This window comes from Sorex fumeus, unplaced genomic scaffold, assembly GCF_029834395.1.
Source record: "Sorex fumeus unplaced genomic scaffold, SorFum_2.1 ptg000086l, whole genome shotgun sequence".
Taxonomy (NCBI): Eukaryota; Metazoa; Chordata; class Mammalia; order Eulipotyphla; family Soricidae; genus Sorex; species Sorex fumeus.
Window position 1 is genome coordinate 1551037 of NW_026606143.1, and position 24593 is coordinate 1575629.

The 24593-nt window shown below is 41.5% G+C and overlaps 1 protein-coding gene across 4 annotated transcripts in view; it reads right to left on the minus strand.

Moving 5' to 3' along the window:
* Window positions 1-20798: 20798 nt before the first annotated feature.
* Window positions 20799-24593, minus strand: part of KDM6A (lysine demethylase 6A) — a 172716-nt gene continuing 168921 nt past the window's right edge. For all 4 annotated transcript variants that reach the window (XM_056131063.1, XM_056131065.1, XM_056131062.1 and 1 more), the window contains 2 exons: window positions 24071-24241; window positions 20799-22016 (listed from right to left, as the gene is read on the minus strand). In XM_056131063.1, the coding sequence (XP_055987038.1) occupies window positions 21987-22016; window positions 24071-24241 (201 nt within the window). In that variant the 3' untranslated portion in view covers window positions 20799-21986. The remainder of the gene's footprint in view (window positions 22017-24070; window positions 24242-24593) is intronic.

Sequence of the window (24593 nt, forward strand, 5' to 3'; positions counted from 1 at the left end):
CTGTCACTGTCCTCCCATTGTTCATCGATTTGCTTAAGCGGGCCCAGTAATGTTGTGAGACTTGTTACTGTGTTTGCCATATCTAATATGTTACAGGTAGCTTGCTAGGCTTTGCCATGCAGGTGAGATACTCTAAGTAGCTTCCAGACTCTCCGAGAGGGGCAAAAGAATTGAACTCGGGTCAGACGTGTCAGCCGCGTGCAAGGCAAATGTTGCACCCTCTGTGCTATCGCTATATTTTATATATATAATATATATAAATATATATACAGTGCATATATATATACATATATATAAAATCATAAAGTAACCCTAACCTTTAGGCCAACTCCACAGTACGCCCATTCTGGGGAGTGGCCCAGAATATTGGTCACATTCACAGGCCTGCATTGGCAACTGTTTACTGGCCCACCCCAATGCCCACTCCCTAAAGTCAAACCCCTGTGGTACTTCCTGCTAACTTCATTTTTTTGTGCTTGGCTGGACATTATTAGGACATTATTTTTCCCTTCTCATCCCTATTCTTTGTTTTCTTCTTTTAATTGAAGTATAACCTAGATACCAAATAAAGCATGCATCTTCAGTGTATAATTGGATGAATTTTTCAAATATATTCACCCAGGTGTGCACTAACTAGATGGAAACCCTGTAGAATTCTTCTATTCTCCAAGAGACATCTTTCCTTTTTAGCTCCCCATTCAATACTGGAACTCACCCACAAGCAAGGGTAACCAGGACTCTGGATTCTAACTCTGGAATCTATGGATTCATTTTTTCTTTTCTTGGACTTCACATACATGAAATCACAGAGAGTGTACTCTTTTGTGCCTCTTTTTCATTAAACATATTTTTGAGTTTTATCCATGTTGTGTCTCTGTACTTCATTTCTTTTAAATGCAGGATTCCAACATGTGAAATTATCATATTGCTATGATATATCATATCATATATCAATATCATATCATATTGCTCATTCATTGGGGGATATTTGGGTTGTTGCCAGTTTGGAACTAATATTACTAAGGCTGTTAAAAATGTTCTTGTAGGGCCGGATCACTAGTACAGAAGGTAGGGCATTTCCCTTGAATGCAGCCAACCCAGATTCAATCCCCTGCATCCCATATAGTCCCCCAAGCACCACCAGGAGTAATTCCTGAGTGCAGAGCCAGGAGTAACCCCTGAGTATCACTGGGTGTGACACAAATGGCCAAAAAAATAAAAACCAGTTCTTGTATGTGACATGTTTTACTGAAGAATAAATTTCTTCCTACTGTTTTACTGAAGAATAAATTTATCCTGGGGAAAAGACATATATATATCCAGTTGTGTCTGGATTCAACACCTTCAATCAAAGCAACAGGACAGGGAGGGATAGTCTCATCTCTAGGCTCATACTGATAGATTCAGGCATCAAAAAGGCTGCCCTGATTTTTCCCAATCAATGAAGCTGTTCAATGCTTCCAACTGTCCAAAGGTAGCTAGCAGCATTCGATGGCAAACACAACACAATAGCAATGAGAGCCATGACAGGGCTCAAGTTTTTAATTAAATCTTTGTGCTTGGCTGAGTTTCTTCAGTCTCAGGCTTGACAAGTGTAATGAACACTATCTGCAGGATTTTAATCAACCTGTTCTTGGACTATCTTGTCTTAAGCATTCATCTCTTACCTATCCCATAAAACTTAGGAAAGGTGACAGACCTGAAATAAGAACTACTGATTCCACCCTGTGCCAAAGGGTCCCAGGAAACCAGTATGGTCTCCCCTGCAGAATCTATAGTGGTAAACACAGTTCCCTGCTGATACAATGATGGTTTAAAAAAATGATTTTTGCTCTCGCCCAATTTCCAGTTCTTCAGGGTAGTTCCTAGCTAGCAGAATATTTATTATCATAATTTATTATGTATTTATTAAATTTTCACTGCATGTCAGGAATCATCCTTAATTTTGTTTGCTTGCTTGCTTTTGGCTTACATTTTCCTTTCCATATAAACTCTAAGAGGTAAATATCACATTATTCTTTTCATAAATTCCTCAAGACACGAGGAAACCATGGCTTGGATGAAATAGACATCTTAATTATCTTCGATAAAAAATGCGAGAGACCTAAAACAGGAAGAAATACACTCTTAAATGTATATGCACCTAATGAGGGAACAGCTATATATTTAAAACAACTGCTAACAGATTTTAAGGAGGACATTGCTAGCAACAAAATAGCATTTGGAGACTTCAATATAGCCTTATCACCTCTGGATAGATCAACAAGAGCAAAACTCAGCAAGGAATCATTGGCTTTGAAAGAAGAAATAGAAGAGAAAGGGCTTATAGACCTATACAGAGCTTTACACAACCCCATCAAAAAATGGGGCAATGAAATGAACAGAAACTTTCTCAAAGAAGAAATCGGAATGGCTAAAACACACACGAGAAAATGCTACATATCATCAGGGCGATGCAGATCAAAACCACAATGAGATATCATTTCACGCCACAGAGACTGGCCCACATCCACAAGAACAAAAGCAACTGGTGCTACCGCAGATGTGTCTAGAAAGGGACCCTCTTCACTGCTGGTGCCCACTCTTTCGGCCCTTTTGGAAAACAGTATGGACAATTCTCAAAAAATTAGAAATTGAGCTCCCATTTGACCCAGCAATACCACTCCTGGGAATATATCCCAGAGAGACAAAAATGTATAGTCGAAGTGACATCTGCACTTGTTTGTTCATTGCAGCACTCTTTACAATAGCCAGAATCTGGAAGAAACCTGAGTGCCCAAGAACAGATGACTGGTTAAAGAAACTTTGGTACATCTACACAATGGAGTACTATGTAGCTGTTAGAAAAGATGAAGTTATGAAATTTACATACAAGTGGTACTACATGGAAAGTATCATGTTAAGCGAAATGAGTCAGAAAGAGAGGGATAGAAAGATTGCATTCATCTGGGGAACATAAAGTAACAAAATAGGAGACTAACACCCAAGAGTGGCCGGGATTAGTACCAGGACGTTTACTCCATGTCCTGGAGGCCAACCACACATGCTAGGGGTAAAAGGAGCTCAGATAGAGAAGGGAGCATCAAATAAAGGGTGTTGGGAGGATCCTCCCAGCATGGGAGAAGCATACTGAAAGTAGACTATAGACCAAACATGACTGCCACTCAATGCCTCTTTTGAAAACCACAACACCCAAGAGGAGAGAGAGAGAGAAAACAAAAGTTAATGCCCTGCCACAGAGGGAGAGTGGGATGGGGGGGAAGGGGGGTGGGAGGGATACTGGGATCTGTGGTGGTGGCAAATGGGCACTGATGGAGAGATGGGTATTTGATCACTATATAATTGAAACCCAAGCACAAAAATTTGTAAGTATACAACTGTACCTCATGGTGTCTGACTAATAAAAATTTTTAAAAATTGCCATAGATTAGGGGCATAGACAACAGAAACTTATTATATCTGGAGGTTGATTTTTTTCCCTTTTTCTGGCAATGCACAGGTGTTACTCCTGGCTCTGCATGCAGGAATTACTCCTGGCAATGCTCAGGGAATCATATGGGATGCTGGGAATCTAACCCGGTTTGGCCGTGTGCAAAGCGCTGTGCCCTACCCGCTGTGCTATCACTCCAGCCCCTACAGTCTGGAGGTCATAGTGCAAGAGCAGCATGTCAGGTGTGTCAGATTCTGGTGAAAATTCTTCTGGAATTTCAAGCAAACAGCTTTTCTTCACCCCCCCCTTTTTTTATTGGTGAAACACCATGAGGTACAGTTGTAGATCCACAAATTTTGTGCTTGGGTCTCGACTATACAATGATCAAACACCCATCCCTCCACCAGTGCCCATTTCCACCACTATGGATAATATCGCTCCCACCCCCATCCCCCCATCCCACCCTGCCTCTGTGGCAGGGCATTCCCTTTTGTTCTCTCTATTCTTTGGGGTGTTGTGGTCTGCAAAAGAGGCATTGAGTGGCAAAAATTTTCAGTCCATAGTCTACTTTCAACATGCCTCTCCCCTCCTGGGAGGATCCTCCAGACACCCTTTATTTGGTGCTTCCCTCTCTATCCGAGCTGTCCTTTCCCATAGAACACCCGGTTGGCCTCTTAGCTATGGAGTAATCCTCCTGGTGCTGATCTCAGCCATTCTTGGGTATTAATCTCATATTTTGTTACTTTATGTTCCCCAGATGAATGCAATCTTTCTATGTCTATCCCTCTCTTTCTGACTCATTTCGCTTAGCATGATACTTTCCATGTTGTACCACTTGTATGTCAATTTCATGACTTCATCTTTTCTAACAGCTACATAGTACTCCATTGTGTAGATGTACCAAAGTTTCATTAACCAGTCATCTGTTCTTGGGCATTCAGGTTTCTTCCAGTTTCTGGCTATTGTAAAGAGTGTTGCAATGAACAAACAAGTGCAGATGTCACTTTGACTATACATTTTTGCCTCTCTGGGATATATTCCCAGGAGTGGTATTGCTGGGTCAAATGGGAGCTCAATTTCTAATTTTTTGAGAATCGTCCATACTGTTTTTTTTCCAAAAGGGCTGAACCAGTTGGCATTCCCACCAACAATGAAGAAGTGTCCCTTTCTCGCCACATCCACGCCAGCATCGGTTGCTTTTGTTCTTGTGGATGTGGGCCAGTCTCTGAGGTGTGAGATGGTATCTCATTGTGGTTTTGATCTGCATCTCCCTGATGATTAATGATGTAGAGCATTTTCTCATATGCTTTTTTGCCATTCGGATTTCTTCTTTGAGAAAGTCTCTGTTCATTTCATTGCCCCATTTTTTGATGGGGTTGGATGTTTTCTTCTTGTGGAGTTTAACCAGTACTTTGTATATCCTTGATATCAACCCCTTGTCAGATGTCTATTCAGCGAATATACTTTCCCATTCTGTAGACTGTCTTTGTATTTTGGTCACTGTTTCTTTGGAGGTGCAGAAGCTTCTTAGTTTAAGATAGTCCCATTTATCTATCTCTGTTTTCACTTGCTCGGCCAGTGGCGTGGCATCTTTGAAAATACCATTAGCTTCAATGTCATGGAGGGTTTTGCCAACTTTGTCTTCAATGTACCTTATGGTTTCTGGTCTGATGTTGAGGTCTTTAATCCATTTTGACCTTACTATTGTACACGGTGTTAGGCAGAGTTCTGAGCCCATTTTTTTTGCAGGCAGCCGTCCAGTGATGCCAGCACAATTTGTTAAAGAGGCTTTCCTTACTCCACTTCACATTACTTGCACCTTTATCAAAGATTAGATGATCATATGATTGAGGGAAAATGTCAGTGTATTCAACCATGTTCCATTGGTCTGCAGTTCTGCCTTTGTTCCAGTACCATGCTGTTTTAATTATTACTGCTTTGTAGTAGAACTTGAAGTTCGGGAGGTTGATTCCTCCCATTTTCTTTTTCCCAAGAATTGCTTTAGCTATTCGTGGGGGTTTATTGTTCCATATAAATTTCAGGAATGTTTGCTCCATTTCTTTGAAGAATGTCATGGGTATCCTTATAGGGATTGCATTGAATTTATACAATGCTTTCGGTAGTGTTGCCATTTGACAATGTTAAGTGTCCCGACCCATGAGCAGGGGATATCTTTCCATTTCCTCATGTCCTCTTTTATTTCCTGAAGTAGCGTTTTGTAGTTTTCTTTGTACAGGTCCTTTACTTCCTTAGTTAAGCTGATTCCTAGGTACTTGATTTTCTGGGGCACAATTGTGAATAGGATTGTTTTTTTCATGTCACTTTCTTCTCTCTCACTGTTTGCGTATAGGAAAGGCATGGAATTTTGGGTGTTGATTTTATAGCCAGCAACTTTGCTATACAAGTCTGTTGTTTCTAGGAGTTTCTTGGTGGAGGTTATAGGGTTCTCTAAGTATAGCATCATCTCATCTGCGAATAGTGAGAGCTTGATTTCTTCCTTTCCTACCTGAATGCCCTTAATATATTTTTCTTGCCTAATCGCTATTACTAGTACTTCCAGTACTATATTGAACAGCAGTGGAGATAGTGGGCATCCTTGTCTCGTCCCTGATCTTAAAGGGAAGGCTCTCAAGTAAACAGCTTTTCACCATGCCTTCACATGCTAGGGAGATGGCACAACCTCTCTAGAGGCATTGCTATTAAGGATATTAATTCCATCATGAAGCCTTCAGACATAATCACATTGAACTCAAGCTACTTCCCAAAGAAGCCACCTCCAAATCACATCACATTAGGGGGCTAGATCTTCAATGTATGAATTTGAGGGGTGTGACACAAGTCAGAGCTTGTTAGGAAGTAGTTGGACCATGAACACATATTAGAAAACAATCAACCTGAGTAAATCAGAACTTAAGTATGATTCTAGAGTGCATGCACTTAACCACCAAGTTACAAAGTGTGTTGGTAATATCAAGATTTCTGCTCTCAATCATGCCAGTTCTCAGAATGGCTCTTGTTATACATATCCTGTGTCTGCTCAAGTTCAGGTTGCAAGGCAGTAATCACTAACCCAAATGATACACCAGACTCAAAGCCCAAGCCCACCCCTAGGTTTGCTTGTACTGCTTGAGATATACGAGGTTTAACCATCCTTCATATTCCAGCTGACTCATAGCTCTTTCTGTAGGCCTTTCCCAAGACCACGCCCTTCAGTGTTGCACAGGGGTTACTCTTGGCTCTGCACTCAGGAATTTCTCCTGGCGGTGTTCAGGGGACCATATGGGATGCTGGGAATCAAACCCGGGTTGGCCGCATGCAAGGCAAATGCCCTATCTGCTGTGCTGTCACTCGAGCCCCATGACAGTGAATTCTTAATCTTAAAACATTTCCTCCCCCCAAAAGCAAGAGGGGGTAGTGGGGAGAAGAGACAGATGAGAGGCAACAGGGGCCAGAGTCAGTGGATTAAGATACAAAAGTGGTATTAAGGAATGGTAGAGCCAAATACTCAAACCACGGAGTTAACAACATTGAAATCAAGAGAACGAAACTTTAACAATCGAACTCAAAAAGATGCCTGTTAAGAAGGCCAGATGGGGGGCATGGTGGAGGGGATATGGAAAGGAACCTGGGAACACTGGTGGAGGGAGGTTGACACTGGTGGTGGGATCGATGTTGCAATATGCATGTCTAAAACTCAACTATGAATGCATACCTTTGTAAATCACTGTGCTTTAATAGAAAAATTAAAATTAAAAGGAAATTCCTCCCACCCTACCATGTATGTAGATTTTCCCACTTCTTAGCTTTCCAGAAGGAAGACATATTGTCCTTTCACTTGCTATTTAAGCAAGTGGCATCTAGTTCTGGAAAAGTAAAGGTCCAACTGTAGGTTGGGAGCCTTTTCTGTTCCTCCTGGGAGTTTCTGTGGGCTTCTCATTTAGCCCCTAGAGGGAAACCAGAAAAAATAAATCTTACTCTTGTATATTCCAGTTGTCTCTCAGCACTTTCCGTGGATCAGTGTTATGCTAACTGCAGACTTGGAAATAAGCCCTTAAAGAGGGTCCTGGAAGGACCAGCAAGGTACTTGAGTGTTAGACGATATGCCTTGCTTGTGGATTCAGTTCCTGGCTCTGCATGCTCCCTCTTTCCCAGCACCACACCATCTCCTGAGCGAGCACATTACGTCTCCATCAGTTGCACCTTGTGTGACCTTGGTGTTATGATGCTAAGAAATGAATATTCACCGGATATAAAGGAGCTCCCCATAGCTTTTTTTGAAAACTGAAAAAAAATAGGACTTTCTCATAGAATTATCTGGCATCAAATGATTAAAGAACATTAGATAATGAGACACCTGACAACTTCTGATGGGACCCAGTCTCAAGTACACAACATCATCTACATTAAATATCACCAACATCACCCAAGTACAAATGTTAACATGAGCAAACAATTTATAATGGCTTTTTTGTTTGTTTGTTTTTATTGAATCACTGTGAGATACAGTTACAAAACTTTATGTTTGAGTTTTGGTAATCACTTGATCACTTGACTTCCCGTTAATTGTCGATTTGCTCGAGCCAGTAACGTCTCCATTTGTCCCTGTCACGTGCTAGTGTAACCCAATGGCATCTGTTCGTTCTAGGAACACAAAGAGCCTCAAGTCAATCGTTCATAATCTTGATGAAGAAGTCTGACCATCTGGTAGGTGGGCGGCCACGCGGTCTTTTGACATCCCGTGGAATCCAGTCAGTAATGGCTCTAGTCCAGCGGTAGTCTCCAAATCTCATTACGTGACCAGCCCATCTGATTTTTGACACCTTGGCAAACAAGACAGCATCCCTAATTCTTGATCGTCGATGGAGGTCTGAACTCCGGATTCTTTCTCTTATTTGAGTGAAACGTGATACTCCAAGCATAGCTCTTTCAATTCCTCTTTGGGAGACCTGAATAGCATTCTCATCCTGTTTTCATAGGGCCCAGGTGTCTGAGGCATATGCTAATGCAGGAAGAACAGTGGAACCAAAGAGGTGTGCCCGGAGCCAGAGGTTCTTCGTCTTCTTAGCTATTTCTTTGACGCTCTTGAAGGCGTTCCAAGCCGCTCTCTTCCTCCTGCGCAGCTCGGGTGCCAGGTCATTTGTCATGTTGACTTCTCGACCTAGGTACACATAACTGTTGCATTTGGAGATGGTCATTCCGTTGAGAGCGAATGGAGTGTCAGGAACGAGGCTGTTTCTCATAAACATTGTCTTCGTAAGATTCAGCTGTAGTCTGACCTTTCCACACTCAGGGTCAAAGTCGGCCAGCATTTGTGCCGCTTGGCTAATGTTTGGTGTTATTAGAACAATGTCATGAGCAAAGTGAAGGTGGTGCAGTTGCCGACCATCTATCTTTGGTAATACAATGATTAAACACCCATCCCTTCACCAATGCACATTTTCCACCACCAAAGTTTCCAGTATCCCCCCCCACCCCACCCCTTCCCCTGCCTGTGTGGTAGACAATTTTCATAATACTCTCTACTTTGATTACATTCAATATTTTGACAACAGTCCCATCATTATTATTTGGAATTTTCCCACCACCACTCAAACCTGCTGAAATGGCAATGCTAATAAACAAAATTTATTTTGTTTTCCTTGTTATGAATAGCATATGATGTCATGCGACCGCCAGAGTGACCGCGCTCCTGAAATTCTAAAAATTTTAATAATTAGGGTCTGGAGAGATCTCTGCAGTGAGCTGCTCGGTTCCAGATTCTTCTATGTCTCTGGATCACGGCCTTTTAAGGGGCTTAAGGAGTAGCTGGTAGCGTCATCTCAGAGTCCCATCAGGGCAGGGGTTGGGGGGAACGATGGCGAGAGGAACCGGGTCCTCCTTCATCCTGTGAAGCCTGGTGTTTGCGGTTACTGCTCTCATGTACCTGAGATTCTCATTGGTTCTGGAAGATGGAGGTCGCCGGGATTACTAGGGGCCAGGTGGAGGGACAGCACCTGCTGCTGTCTGAAATTTTACCATCTGAAGTAGCCCGGTGGACATGGCTATCGAAGAGATTTGAGTTAGAAGTCATGGATAAGCTTCTCCATTGCCATTCTGGAAGATGTGATAGATCCATCAGGACGTCGGAGGGCAGTCATCTTGGTCTTGTAATTGGTGAAGGACAGGCGGGTGTTACGAATACTTTTCCCGGCTTCTGCCGCATCTACCAGCACTTCTGCTCTTCTCTCTTCTCAGAGGTCTTCCTTGATCGCATCTCTGCACTGCTTTGTGAGCTCAGATGTTCACTTGCAGTTGCCTGAGGCATGCGCCAAACCACGTTGGTGAATAAGCTCAAGAGTTTTTGAAGACAGGCGTTTTTTTGTGGCTATCTCTCTCTTGGCGTTCCTCGCACAGTCATGGAGGTGCTGAACCAGTCGATTGTATTCCTCGTCAATGTTGTCAACAATGGCATCTTCCCATGTTGCCGTAATATGCTCATGGCCAAGTTTGTGTTGACAAGGACACTGACGCCTCCAACACCTCTTTTATCACATGTTCTGAGGAACAATTATTCTCCAGTGTCAAAAACGGCGTGACGAGCTTGGTGCCTTCTTGTCTCGATCAGACCAATGTTGTCATACTTGATCTTTCACGCTTGTACCATCAGGTCCTCGATGGATGCATCTGATGCTAGCATACGTGCATTGAAAGTACAGATGATCATTTTTGCCTTCCTTCGTTGTGGCAGCCTAGTTCGGCCTTGAGATTTTATCGGCCTCTTCTTTCTCATCCTTCTCAATGCTGCCATATTGGTGACGCCTTCAGTGTCAGGGGATGAGACCCATTGTAATTACTGGTTTTGGCATATCGAATACACAACGGATAGCTTGGGAGGCTCTGCCGTGTGGGCGGAATGCTCTCGGTAGCTTGCCAGGCTCTCCGAGAGGGATAGAGGCTTTTGGGGTGGCCTCTAATCGCCCTTGTAGGTGTTACCATATTTGAACCCTATCAAATAGGGTCCACCTGCCGACATACCAAATTCCACAGGATGGATATGTCGTTACCAATGTTCTCCCTTCCGAAATCCGACATGCCATTTCGTCAGTAAAGAAACGAACAGCACCCGGCCCAGACAAGGTCAGACCTGAACACCTGAAGAACCTGCCGTCAGTACTCATCAATATGCTGGCTCGGCTCTTCACACGCTACCTGTCTGAATGCAAGGTTCTGTCCCAATGGAAAACCAGCAGGACTGTACTACTGTACAAGAAGAGAAACATCCACGACATTGGCAACTATTGCCTGATCTGCCTATTGTCTGTCATCTACAAGTTGTTCACTCGAATCATCCTGAATAGGATTGGCAGAACGCTAGATGAAGGACAACCATGTGAGCAAGCCGGGTTCCTCAAAGGATTCAGTACCATCGACCATATCCACACGATATCCAAGCTCATCGAGATTTCTCGGGAGTTCAAGATGCTGCTCTGTCTAACATTCATTGATTTAAAGAAAGCCTTTAATTCTGTTAAGACGGAAGCAGTCATTGAAGCCCTAGCCAATCAGGGCATTCAAACTCAATACATCAGGATCCTCCGTTGAGGTGTATTATGGATTCACTACCAGGATCTCACCATTCTACAAAGAAGTAATCTCTGATGTCAAGAGAGGGGTTCGGCAGGGTGATACCATTTCACCGAAACTCTTCAGTGCCACCCTCGAGAACATCATGTGACGACTGGAATGGGAAGGAAGGGAAGTGAAGATAGATGGTCAGCAACTATACCACCTCCGCTTTGCTAATGACATTGTTTTAATAACACCAAACATTAGCCAAGCAGCACAAATGCTGGCTGACTTCGACCGTGAGTGTGGAAAGGTAGGACTACAGCTGAATCTTACGAAGACGATGTACCTGACGCTCCATTCGCTCTCAACGGAATGACCATCTCCAAATGCAACAGTTATGTGTACCTAGGTCGAGAAGTCAACATGACAAATGACCTGGCACCCGAGCTGCGCAGGAGGAAGAGAGCGGCTTGGAACGCCTTCAAGAGCGTCAAAGAAATAGCTAAGAAGACAAAGAACCTCTGGCTCCGGGCACATCTCTTTGGTTCCACTGTTCTTCCTGCATTAGCATATGCCTCAGACACCTGGGCCCTATGAAAACAGGATGAGAATGCTATTCAGGTCTCCCAAAGAGGAATTGAAAGAGCTATGCTTGGAGTATCACGTTTCACTCAAATGAGAGAAAGAATCCGGAGTTCAGACCTCCATCGATGATCAAGAATCAGGGACGCTGTCTCGTTTGCCAAGGTGTCAAAAATCAGATGGGCTGGTCACATAATGAGATTTAGAGACGGCCGTTGGACTAGAGCCGTTACTGCCTGGATTCCACGGGATGTCCAAAGACCACGTGGCCGCCCACCTACCAGATGGTCAGACTTCTTCATCAAGATCATGAACGATTGGCTTGAGGCTCTTTGTGTTCCTAGAACGAACAGATGCCATTGAGCTACACTAGCACGCGACAGGGAGAAATGGAGACGTTACTGGCTCGAGCAAATCGACAATTAACGGGAAGTCAAGTGATCAAGTGAAGTAGCCCGGTGAAATTCGTCTAGTCCATAGGCATCTCTGCAGTGAGCTGCTAGGTTCTGAGATTCTTTTGTGTGTCACAATTTATAATGTTTTGCTTTTTGTTTTGGGGCCACACCTGGTAGTACTCAGTGCTTACTCCTGGTTCTGTGCTCAGGGATCACTCCTGGTGGTACTCAGTAAGCCGTAGCTAGTGCCAGGGGTTGAACAGGGTGGGCTGTTTGCAAGTGTTCTCTAAGCTGAACTTTATCTAACTTCTGAAGAAACAATTACTTTTAAATGCAGAGTGCAGGAAATTCTCTAAAAGACAAAGCCCTGGATGCTTGTCCATGTACAAACAAAAGGAAGAAGAGGGACTGTAAGCTACAGCATTTCTCAAGGATTTTCTGACATGACCCCCTTCTGACCTTGTTCTCTTCTTGTGGTCCTCATATCAGTTGGTTCCCTAGTCTTGTTTCATATCCTTGCATTGATGTGATTGTCACCTGTGCCTGGTAATGTACAGGCAAGCCATATAGCCCATGGTTGACAATAGACCGAAAGACATTAAATGGAAATAAAACAAATAAAACAAATAATGCCTTGGTGCTTGATTCTTGGCTGGGGTGGAAAGACATTTCCACTAGGAAGACATTTTTTGGACAAAAGAGGAAGTTTTACTTTGAACTGAATAGTGGAATTTCTGTTAAAATTTAGTTGTATGAAATGTACAGTTTAAAAGACATTGATAAAGATAAAGGCTGAAGTGATAGCACAGTAGGTAGGGCATTTGCCTTGCATGAGGCTGACCCGGGTTCGATTCCCAGCATTCCATATGGTCCCCTGAGCACTGCCAGGAGTAATTCCTGAGTGCAGAGCCAGGAGTACCCCCTGTGTATGTATTGTCAGGCGTGACTGAAAAACCAAAACAAAAAAAATTCTTTGTTTTTGGTGAGGGGACTCCCCAGCTGGTGTTTGAGGGACCCAGGATCACTTCCCACAATACTCTATTCCTGATGCCTAGCAATGTTGTGGAGCAGGGGGCAAGGACATGTGCTGCCAGGGACCAAACTCGAGGTCTTGTGAACGTGAAGCATGCACTGCATCTCTTTGAGCTATTTTCCCAACGTGGCATCTTGTTTTTCCAAAACATATATTGAATATATGGGAACAAGCTATCATGAAGCCTGCAATCAACATTTTTAAAAAATTGTGTCTGACTTTATTATATGGAGCAATCATTATTATAATCAATTATCATTATTATAATCAATCTAGAAATGACAGAGGATGGGCACAGAAATAAAGGTGATGGTGAAGAGCCCAGGTGCATTTTTGTTTCTTTGTGATGTTTGGGCCATACCTGTGGGTGTTCTCTGGGGTTACTCTTGATTAGAATAGATCACTGCTCTGGGAATGATGCGATGTTACAGATCTAACCTGAGGCTCTCAGAGTGAGAGTCCTTTAAGTCCTTCTAGTCCTTTAAAGCCATTTCCCTGCTCCCACTAACCCACTGTGACTTTCGATATATGTTTTAAGTTTTTTTTAAAGAACCATGACAATTATTGATAGTTGAGTTTTAGACATATAATATTTTAGTACCAGTTCTACTACCAGTGTTAACTTCCCTCCACCAGGGTTCCCATGTTCCCTCCCCACCACCCCCTAGCTTGTACCTTGACAGGCACGTTCCTTGTACCTTGGATCTCGTTTTCAGTGTTGTTCACTCCGTGGTTTGGATACATGGCTATACCACTCGCCCACATTACCCACTTGCCCTTGAACCCTGCTCTCCCTACTTCCCTTCATCTTACTTCCCATTCCCCCCAACACACCTTGGTTTCTTCACTTATGTGCTCCCCCTATACTCTGGGGTCAAGGGTGATCTAGGCATTTCCCCTTGACTACAATTGTTCCCTCGACCAATTATTCTATATACCACAGACAAACTGTGCCTGTCCTCCTTCTGGCTTACTTCATACAACATGATAGCTTCTAGTTCCATCCAGGTGCAACCAACGTATAAAAGATTCAGGAGGAAAAAATACCTATAGTGAAGAAAGCATATGTTTGGGAAAGAAGCAAGAAATATGAATACATTTAGTATATAAGGAGGGTAAAGTTAGAAAACAGGGTAAGGGCTAATCAGGGGCAAAGGGTGTAATGATAGGAAGAGCAAATGATCTCCTGGGGGGGCCAGAGAGATAGTACAGTGGGTAGGGTGCTTGCTTTCAAGCAGTGAATTCGGATTTGATCCCTGGCATTCTATGGTCGTCCAAGCCTGCCAGGAGTAATTCTTGATCACAGAGCCAGAAGCCAGAAGTAACTCTTGATCACTGAGCACTGTGGGGTGTGCCCCACCCCCCGAAAAAAAGGTTTCCTGGGGTACTGGAAACTTTCTATTTAATTGATGTTGGGTATATAAGGGTTAGCTAAACAGTAGCTCAGAAAATTGTACACTTAAGGCTTGGCACTTGATATCAACCTGTAACATTTATGTTATAAAGATGAAACTTAATCTTAAAAAGTGAAACATCCTGCCATTATTACTTAATGGGAATAACGGGAGAGTTTCATTGGTAAAGAGGTAAAACAAAAAATGGGAGAGAGGGAGATGGCTAGACAATGGAGAGGGATCACGATCACGATCATCCTGTTGTTCGTCGATTGCCTCGAGCAGGCACCAGTAACGTCTCCTTCGTCCTAGCCCTGAGATTCTAAAAAGTGCCACATTCAAGGCTCTTTCAGGCTTAGGAGAATGAGACCCATCATTGTTACTGGCATTTGGCATATTGGGTATGCCACGGGGAGTTTGACAGACTCTGCCGTGTGGGCAGGTTACATTTGGTAGCCTGCCAGGTTGTCCAAATCAAGAATGAGATAAGATGTCGTGCAGCAGCGAATGTGGCCACGTGCTTCCAGAAGCTGGATTTTATAGTCTCTGGGTCTTGGCCGTTGATGGGATTACACGGTGCCAGGGGGCAGTTGGTGGGTGTGACACCCGCCTACTGGAAGATGGAGGATCTGGATGGAGGATGTTCAGCCCTGATCCGAGCAGGTTTGGAGATCTCAGCCCCAGGACCTGTGTGCCTTTGTTCCTCTGCCAGTACCTTCATGTGTGTGGAGAGTAGTCTCAGCATGGTTGTGGCTGGTTCCAGAGGTCTTCGACTGCCGGGGCTCTGCTTGGGGCGGGGAGGGAAACTCAACCTGTCACTCTCCAAGGGGTCCCAACGAGGACAGCCAGGCGCGGGGGCAGGAGACTCTGCGCTGTTCTTTTCTGGGAGCTGGTTTTATAGTCTCTGGGTCTTGGCCATTGATGGGATTACATGGCGCCGGTGGGGGGGGGGGGAGGAGGCAGTTGGTGGGTGTGACCCCCGCCTACTGGAAGATGGAGGATCTGGGTGGAGGATGCTCAGCCTCGATCCAAGCAGGCTTGGAGATCTCAGCCCCGTGACCTGCATGCCTTTGTACCTTTGCCAGTACCTTCATGCATGTGGAGAGTGGTCTCAGCATGGTTGTGGTTGGTTCCAGAGGTCTTTGGCTGCCAGGGCTCTGCTCGGGGTGGGGAGGGAAACTCAACCCGATGGAGAGGGAATGAATCCTTAAAAAGTTTGAGTGCAAGCATTGCATTCAAGGCCTTCAAGGTAACTAGCACACTCTTCCATAGTTCTCATGAAGCTGAACAGATTAACCTTATCTGGTTATCTGGAGAGTCTATTGAGTCTTACAGAGGAACTCATTCATACATTATGGGGCCATGAATGTGCCACTCCCCTCCAACACTGAGATAGTTGTGACAGAATAATTTGCAGGCTGATCAGTATTTATCTTTGGGTCCCATCTGGTGGTTCTCAGAGCTCATCCTGGCTTTGCCTAGGGGCATTAAACCCAGACCTCCTGCATGCAAAGCTCCATCTCTGTGAGCACTCTCTAGCCTTGATCATTATTTGTAAACTATCCAGGTTGTGCATAGGATAGTTTAATAAATTTCTTTTAAGTTCTAGTATTTGGGTTTTGGCCCCACACCCCATAATACTCAGGAGTGACCCCTGGTGTAGGGATTTAAATCAGGGTTGGTTGCATGCAAGGTATAGTGCATGCTAAACACCTGCACTATTAGTCTGGCCCCAGTACTTTCTAGTTTAGAGAAACTAGAATTGGGGGTGCTGGGATTGAGCCTAGAGCAAGGCATGCATCCTACCACTGAAATACATCTTTGGGCCAAATTAAAAAATTTCAGTGTATTGGTTCTCATGTAATTTAAATCTATTCTCACTTCCTAATGTTTCCAGTTTCTTAAGCCAGAATGCCTTTATAACAAGGATTTGGGTGCAATTCCCATTATTAGGCATAAAACCCTTTTAATACGATGATGATACTGAGTTTGAATGACTGTCACTGTCACTGTCTTCCCGTTGTTCATCGATTTTCTCGAGTGGGCCCAGTAACGTCTTCATCGCGAGACTTTGTTGTTACTGTGTCTGGCATATCGAATACGTCACGGGGAGCTTGCCAGGCTTTGCTGTGCGGGAGAGATACTCTCGGTAGCTTGCAGGGCTCTCTGAGAGTGGTGGAGGAATCGAACTTGGGTTGGCCATGTTGGCTGCGTGCAAGGCAAACGCCCTACCTGCTGTGCTATTGCTCCAGCCCTTGAATGACTATGTTTAATAACATTTAAGTCATGTGTATTTGTTTCGAAAGACACTCAGTTTGAATCTGAATATCACAAACTAGAGAGCTAGTTAATGCTTAGCTACAAGTGAATTATATACAACTCAAACCCCAACATATTTGCTTTCTCCTTTTTCCCCTTTATAGTAATAATGTATCTGAGTAATGCTGAAAGTAGTTGTGGTTCAGAGTATTGTTAATTGTAGGATAACATTGGTTTGTCCTTTCTCCCTGGCAGGAGGGAGCTTAGGTTTATTGGGTTACACCCAGCACAGTGCCCCCAAGACACTCCCATTCCTCTGTGCTTATCTTTAATTTCTCTGTGATCTCTTCCCCAAATAGTTAATCACTATTTTCCCCTAAGCAGTACCTGTGACTTGTAAAGTCAAATTCCTCAGAAATCTCTGATTTTGTAGTTGTAAGTGAAATACTGCTTTTCTCCTTCCCTTATGTCCTTTTGCATAGTTTACTTCAGAGCAATGTCCTTTTTGTATAGACACAGGAAGACAGTAAATGCTACGCTTTTGTAACTTGGGAGTTAATTTACTCCGTATATACTCATTCCTGGGCATCTGTTTTCTCGACTTAAGCCTCAGTTGCCCTTAGTTCCTAGCACCCCCAAAGCAGGGTTCCGATGAGGGACTGGATGGACCCAGGGCAAGCTGTGAGCTACCACGGCATCAAAATGGGCCAGGCCAAGAGCTATAATACTTAACTATAAGAGCATGGTCATGGACAAATTCTGTCATGATCCAAAGAGTAACAACTGGATTAGGACTCTGCTAGGGTTAGGAAAGACTAATCTGGCCACAGTCTGCGATATACATAGCAAGATGTCCCAAGAGAGCCACCCTACAAGGTTAATTTATCTCTGTGTCCATACAAAATGACTAATATTATTAAGGAGTAGAATTAATGGTTGTTGGACTAAGGAAAGGAGAAACACCTCTAGAAGGTATTTCACCCTTGAGGATCTCCTGGCTGCAGGAAATCTTTGTCTTATTTTAGAAGAGCTTCCCTGGGAAGAAAGGGCTTTCACATGCTGATTGGGCTATCTCACCCAATGTGTAGTTGCTACCCCCTTGGCTTGGAGGTTGGGCACTAGACCTAGGCGCTGCCAGAGAGACTAGCAGGGGTTACAGGAGAAGGGAATGAGGGGCAGTGTGAGACTAGAATGGGGAGCTTAGTGAGACTGGAATAGACGTGTGGGGAGAGAGCCTGCACCGCACTCACTTATTTGTGATTACAGTTAATCACATCTCTGTTTGAAAGTATCACACACATACATGGCTATGATTTAAAGAATTTAGGATAGTCCATCAGAATTCTATGGGTTCATAATAAAACACGTTTAATCAGTTGGAAGTAAACTGCACAGCACTGATGGCTTTTAAAGCTGTGAGAAAACTTTTATTGAAATTTACTTAGATATGAGGAGGCAAAGAGGGGGATACTCATTCAAGAGAGACCAAGGGCTTCTCCAGAGTGGAAAAGGACGAGGAAACTTTAAAATGATATTTAAGGTATCACTTTATCTCTGCATCATGGCACTTCTGTTTTCAAAAGCTATCACATGTCTAACATCAGCCCATTTCCTTTAGGTTTTTTCACCATTGCTATCTTCTGTCATTTACTCTTATTTTCAATAATTTATTCACATAATTTATTAATCTGTTGATTTGTGTATTAGGCATTAATGCTGCAGTTTTAAACCCACCACTAGTGTCAGTGTCCCTCCAATTTGATGAAACATTTCCTCCCTCATCCCACCCCACCTCCTTTAGCAAACGGTTTTAAAAAAAAAATCCTTGTTTCTTATGCAGTAAATAGTCTACCTCTTCTTTCACTAAGGTTTCTGTTTAAACAGCACCTCAATGAATAGCCAGATGCATGGTTTTAGTCAAAGATTCAAACTAATTCTACATGCAGTATGTTATTCTGTAACTGCAGATCATCACTTGTATTTTCCCATCTGGTTAGAAGTACTCCAGCCACTTGAAGAGGTCTAATGGATTCTGTGGGTTTTACTTTCATCTTTGAAATCCTTAGATTTCCATCTTTACAACATTCAGCATTTTAAGAAAAACACGTCTGACTTTTGGTATGTAAAAGAGGTCTTCCTCTTCAGTTGTCATTTAATACTACTCCAACTCCTTAAAGTTGCCAAATCCTTTTGCTCTGCAAAGTGATAAAACCGTACTGAAACACAAACCCCTTACTCTTCACCCTTCTTGCTACTCTTCTAAATAAGTTGCCTGATACTCTCAGATCAGATAGATATGTGTAGAGAGGTTGTAGAGGACACAGATCATCTTATTCAGATTAGTTTTTTAAACTACTAAATTGGTTAAATGAAACTACATGGGAATAGTTTAAAAAAATCTCCCAAATAGATTCTGAGAAGCTGACACTTCCTTTAAATTAAATTTGTATTATATGAGTTTACATTTCAGTTGACGGATTGGTAAGGTTTTGAAGGAAAACTATCAATTTGCCACTTTGGAAAAGTGATGAACTTCAAAACGTAGAAGACATGGGTCAGAGAGACCATGGACTGAACACTGCTGAGAGTGAATCTGATCACAGAACCAGGAGAATCGAGTACTATGGGTATGGATTGAAAAACAAAAAGGCAAGAGAGCACAGGGGGTAAGTTTTGCATAGAAGCCCACTGTGGTCCCTGGCACCACATATGGTATCTTGAGCACCACCATGTCAACTTTCAGAAGTTTAACTGGGGAGGGGACAACCCCCCCCCCCCAAAAAAAAATACAAAAAACTTGAACTACTGATGATTAAATATTTAATACTTTACTGGTGACAGTGATTTAATGATTTGGTTTTAATTTTCTGAACCAACACCTGTCTTTTTATGCATTGTATAATTAGCACCTTTCTCTAAACAATTTATGTACCATGATGCAAAGCTGTTTCATTAACAAGCACCTGAATAGAGTATGTTTTAATGGCATTTGCCTATAATAAAAAAAAGTTCTACCTCATTTGAAACACAAATGTCATTATAAATTGATAATCTATATTTGTCTAATTTGTTCCTTGTATTTTTGAGTAATGTTCACATGTAGGGGACTTTCTACCCATTCAAACAGTCTAATTCTTGTTTGGTTTTGGTTTGGGGACACACCTGGCTGTGCTCAGAGCTTATTGTTGGCTCTTTGTTCAGGGAACAGTATGTGGAGCTGGGAATCAAACTGTTGTCAGCTGAGTGCAATGCAAATGCTTTGCCTCCTGCACTATCTCTCTGCTCCTGCAAATATTGTGCTTGATATATATTCTTCAACTATATATATACTGATGAAAAACTGCTGAGTTACTACTAAATGTCACACAACCTTTATTATTTTATTATTATTAACCTTAACAATAAATTACCTAATAAAGCCACAACAAGACATCGTTGGACTAGAATGGGCCAAAAAGCATGTAGACATAGCTTTGGCATTCTTTAAATCTTTGTGTCTGGCCTAGTTGGCTTCCATTTTTATTTGCAAATATATTTTTCATGAGTTCTTTTTAAGCAGCACTTGGTCAAGCACACTTTAAAAAGATTTGCAATTATTTGCCTCTGAAATGATAATTGTTGCTAGTATACAGTAAAGTACCTCTGTTTACAAGTCTTTAAAATTTTTCTGGACATCATACTCCATAGCTATCTAAAGAGTACTTGAATAATTGAATCAACAAGGCATCTCACCAGATCGGATCAGACTCTCTTTTCATCTAACAGCATTTCCCCTTATGCTTCACTAAAGCTTTCTGGGACTATCTTAGAAGTGTGAAATAAAATGAAAATGTGAAAATGCAAGGTACATTATGAAGTGAAAGACTATTATAAGTGATATGTTAACACTATTATGGCTTGGTGTATATTACTGCTGAAGTAATGAATATGCAGATTACCCGTCCCAATTCATGCCATGTAAGCAGGAAAGCATGAGATGTCAAAATTGCCTAATATTAAAAAAATAAGTCTCTAATTTATTTGCATCCTAAAGTAGAATCCTTCACCTGAATCATTTTTTCCATAAAAAAAAATTGCTATGAATTGATGAATAGGATTTGTTAAGCCCATCCCCTTTAAAGTCTTAAGTTGAACCAGTATTTTTTTCCTGTTGTTATACTACATTTTGGCAGCAATTGTTTATCCACCATTGGAGCAGTGGCAACTTAACAATAAACCAGTCTGAACATTTTAGGTGTTGAAGATACATACCATATATATTTCTTTAAAAATAATCATACTTTTGTAAGCAATACTTTACAGTAGACACCTCAAAAATCTACTATAGATGTGAAACTTAAAACAAGAAAAATTTAAGTTCTAAATCTTTATACATATATATCCAGATTTCTATATATATTATATATACATACATAAGTATATATAAAATATATATAATCAGATTTGAAATATGAACAAAAACTGGGCACTGTACATAAAGTCTTTAAAACTCAAACAATAGAAAATTCTTTAAACATTAAACAATTTTAATAAAAGTTTCTGTACAATGCTAAGCAGTTTTATTTACACATAGAAAATGTAATAGGAGTAGTGTTTGAAATTACAGAACTCCTTAAAATTTCAATGGCAGGTAAATCTGGAAAAAATAACAGCATTCCATTCACAAATATTTTCAAGCAATAAATATGTATTTATAAATAGTGTAAATTTACATCAAGATTAGAAACAAAAATCACAATTCTGAAGTTTATTCCTTAGTCTATGTGCAATCCATTATCTTTGTGACTTGGCTGTTAATTTTTTTTAAAACATTTTATTTAGGAACCCAAAGTGTAATAACCGTCATGGTTTCAAAACAAGACAGAAAAACATAGAAGCAGTAAAAAAGTTCCTTACCTAACTTTTCACATTAAAAAAAAGTTGACCAAAGAAAGACTTAAAATTACTAACTACCTTACAAAGAAATGACCAGCTAGGCTAGTATTTTTTCCAAGGAAAATTCTGAAGGGGGAAAAGATAGATGAAAATCAATTCATCAGCCCAGAAATAGAGAAATATAAAAGTCTTCAAGTCAGTAGTCTGTATGACATTGCCAGTTTTATCAGATATATACAAAACATGGAAATTATTATTTTATATTCTGAATTATAGCTGATGAGCTTTGTGAAAGTCCTGGAGTAGGAGCAGTGTTCTCCCCTGTCCAGTGGTTGACACTCCGCACTTGAAGGTTGCATAGACACAGTTTTCAGCCAGCAGCCTTACGAGATAGGTACAAAACCGGTGGTGTAGAATTGGGTTACTTCCTGAATAGCAGAAAAGGTCTCATTTAATGTCCATGAACAATATCAAGATGAGGAAGACGGTAATGGAGGAGCCTGAAAATGAAAGGTATATGATGTTGTTTACAAAAACGTTAATAACATTTCCTAGTTTGACTATAAACATAGCATGCTTATGCAGTTAGAAAAAAATAACAATTCTTTAGGATAGGAGAGATAGTATAGTGGGTTGGCTGCTTGCCTTGCACATGGAGGACCTGGGTTCGATCCCTAGCACCTCATATAGTGGTTCTCCATCCCTGCCATTAGTGATCCTTGAGCACCAGAGTATAGCCCAAAGACCAAAAAGAGAGAAATAACAATTCTCAAGAAAGTTCAATGTCTTTTCTTACATCTCTCCCATCTGGGCAGTTTCACTAATTAAGAGTTTGAAATTAATAGCCAGTACACATCCACATTTTTTTCATATTTCATTTACAATTATTTAAAAGCTCTCAATGATCTATCACGTTGATAACTTTTCAAATTAAATTTCTTCTTCAAGCAATCTCTATGACTACTGAAGTAAAATTATCAGGATGTAAATTAAAAATAAAGGGGCTGGAGCAATAGCACAGCGTGAAGGGCATTTGCCTTGCACGCAGCCGAGCCGGGTTCAATTCCCAGCATCTCATTTGGTCCCTCAAGCACTGCCAGGAGTAATTCCTGAGTGCAGAGCCAGGAGTAACCTCTGTGCATCTCCGAGTGTGACCCAAAAACGCAAAACAAAAAAAACAAAGAACAAACAAAAAACACCCCCCAAAAAACCAACAACCCCCAGCAAAATTCTGATCACATATATACATGAAAAAAAATTATAGATTATATAAATCATGTATTATGCATATATTGTTTCTGGGCAACTGCATAGCGGGTAGGGCATTTGCCTTGCACGTGGCTGACCCAGGTTTGATTCCAGCAAGAAAGCCCAGCAAGCTACCAAGAGTATCCCACCCACACGGAAGAGCCTGGCAAGCTCCCCGTGGTGTATTCGATATGCCAAAAACAGTAACATCTCACAATGGAGACATTACTGGTGCCCGCTCAAGCAAATCCATGAAGAACGGGAGGACAGTGCTATAGTGCTATATTGTTTCTAGCCATGGGAGATGTGTGTAGAAAGTAGATAAAGGACCAAACATGATGACCTCTCAGGGTCTGTACTGCAAATCATAATGCCCAAAAGTATGAGATTATGGGGAATCATGTCTGCCATGGAGGCAGGGGGAGGGTGGGAAAGGGGGGGATATACCGGGGAGATTGGTGGTGGGGCGTGTGCACTGGTGGAGGGATGTGTGTTTGATCATTGTGTGATTATAACCTAAACATGAAAGCTTGTAACTATCTCACAGTGATTCAATAAAATATTAAAAAAAATTACTGATGTTCTAGGGTATAATGCTTTCTTCTAAGCATCTGCTATTTAAAATTTAAAGCTGGGGAGAGTGGAAGGAGGGAAACTGGGGATACTGGTGGGTAATGTACACTGGTGCAAGGATGGGTACTGAAACATTTATGACTGAAACCCGGATCGTGAACAGCTTTGTAACTGCGTATCACAAGCTAATTCAATTAAAAAATTTAAAAAAAAAATTTAAAGCTGTGTGCAGTTTACAAGTTTACTTCAATTTCTTAAGGTTATATAACATACCAGGAAGTTAAGCCCCATCCAATGTTCACATGAGGTTAATACTTCCAGTAAAAACACATTTTTAAGTAAATAAAATTAGTTTTAAGAATAGTATATCTAAGAACATCCTTACTAATTCAATTTGTGGACACTTAATAACCTATGTGCACAAACAGCTAAACAACTGAGATTAAATGACAAAGGATATAACAATATTCTGAAAACAAAGATTTTTAAATGTCATGATGGCATCCATTTAAACCAGTCTAAGTAGACTGGTTTTAATCCAGAATTGAAGATGAATCATGCTAATTTCATAGTAGTATTCGGAAATGAGAGAAGGGATAAAGAAACATTTTGTCATCTAATGGGCCAAAGGAAAATTTAAATATTTCATTACCTCCTATTTATCAGGTGGCAGAGTCAACATTGCTGCTTCCCTAGCCAACTAACCATGTACTCACATGTTGATTTCACTTACTAATGTAAATTGGTCATAGACCTGCATCAGGTCCTCCATTTTGTACTGTTCTAGCACCACAAAATTTTCCAGGTTTCCACTTGTTTTTCGAGCACAATCTTGGCAATGTACTATGTAGGTCTTCCGAGAAATGCTCTCATTTGTAACAAAAAGCAGATCGAAAACCTCCACCTATTTCACACAAGAGAAATAGTATAGTATATAGCATTTATTTATTGTAATTTATTTTTACTTTAGTACAACCAAAGAATTCTACTTTATAAAGAATTCTGTGGTTTCTAGTAAGAGCAAGTACTCAAGACAAAAAAATGGCTGTATTTAAGAATCTTTAATATACCAGGTTTATTTATAATCAAATCCAATGACATAGGTTATAATGCACACTAAAGGCAATGTCTGAAGGGAACTAAATGTTGATCACACCACTGGCAAAGCATAATCGAAGTTTAAATCTGACTAGTGTACAGATTGGGAAACTAACAACTGACAGGGTGTTAAAGTTCAGGTTAAGTAATACATACAC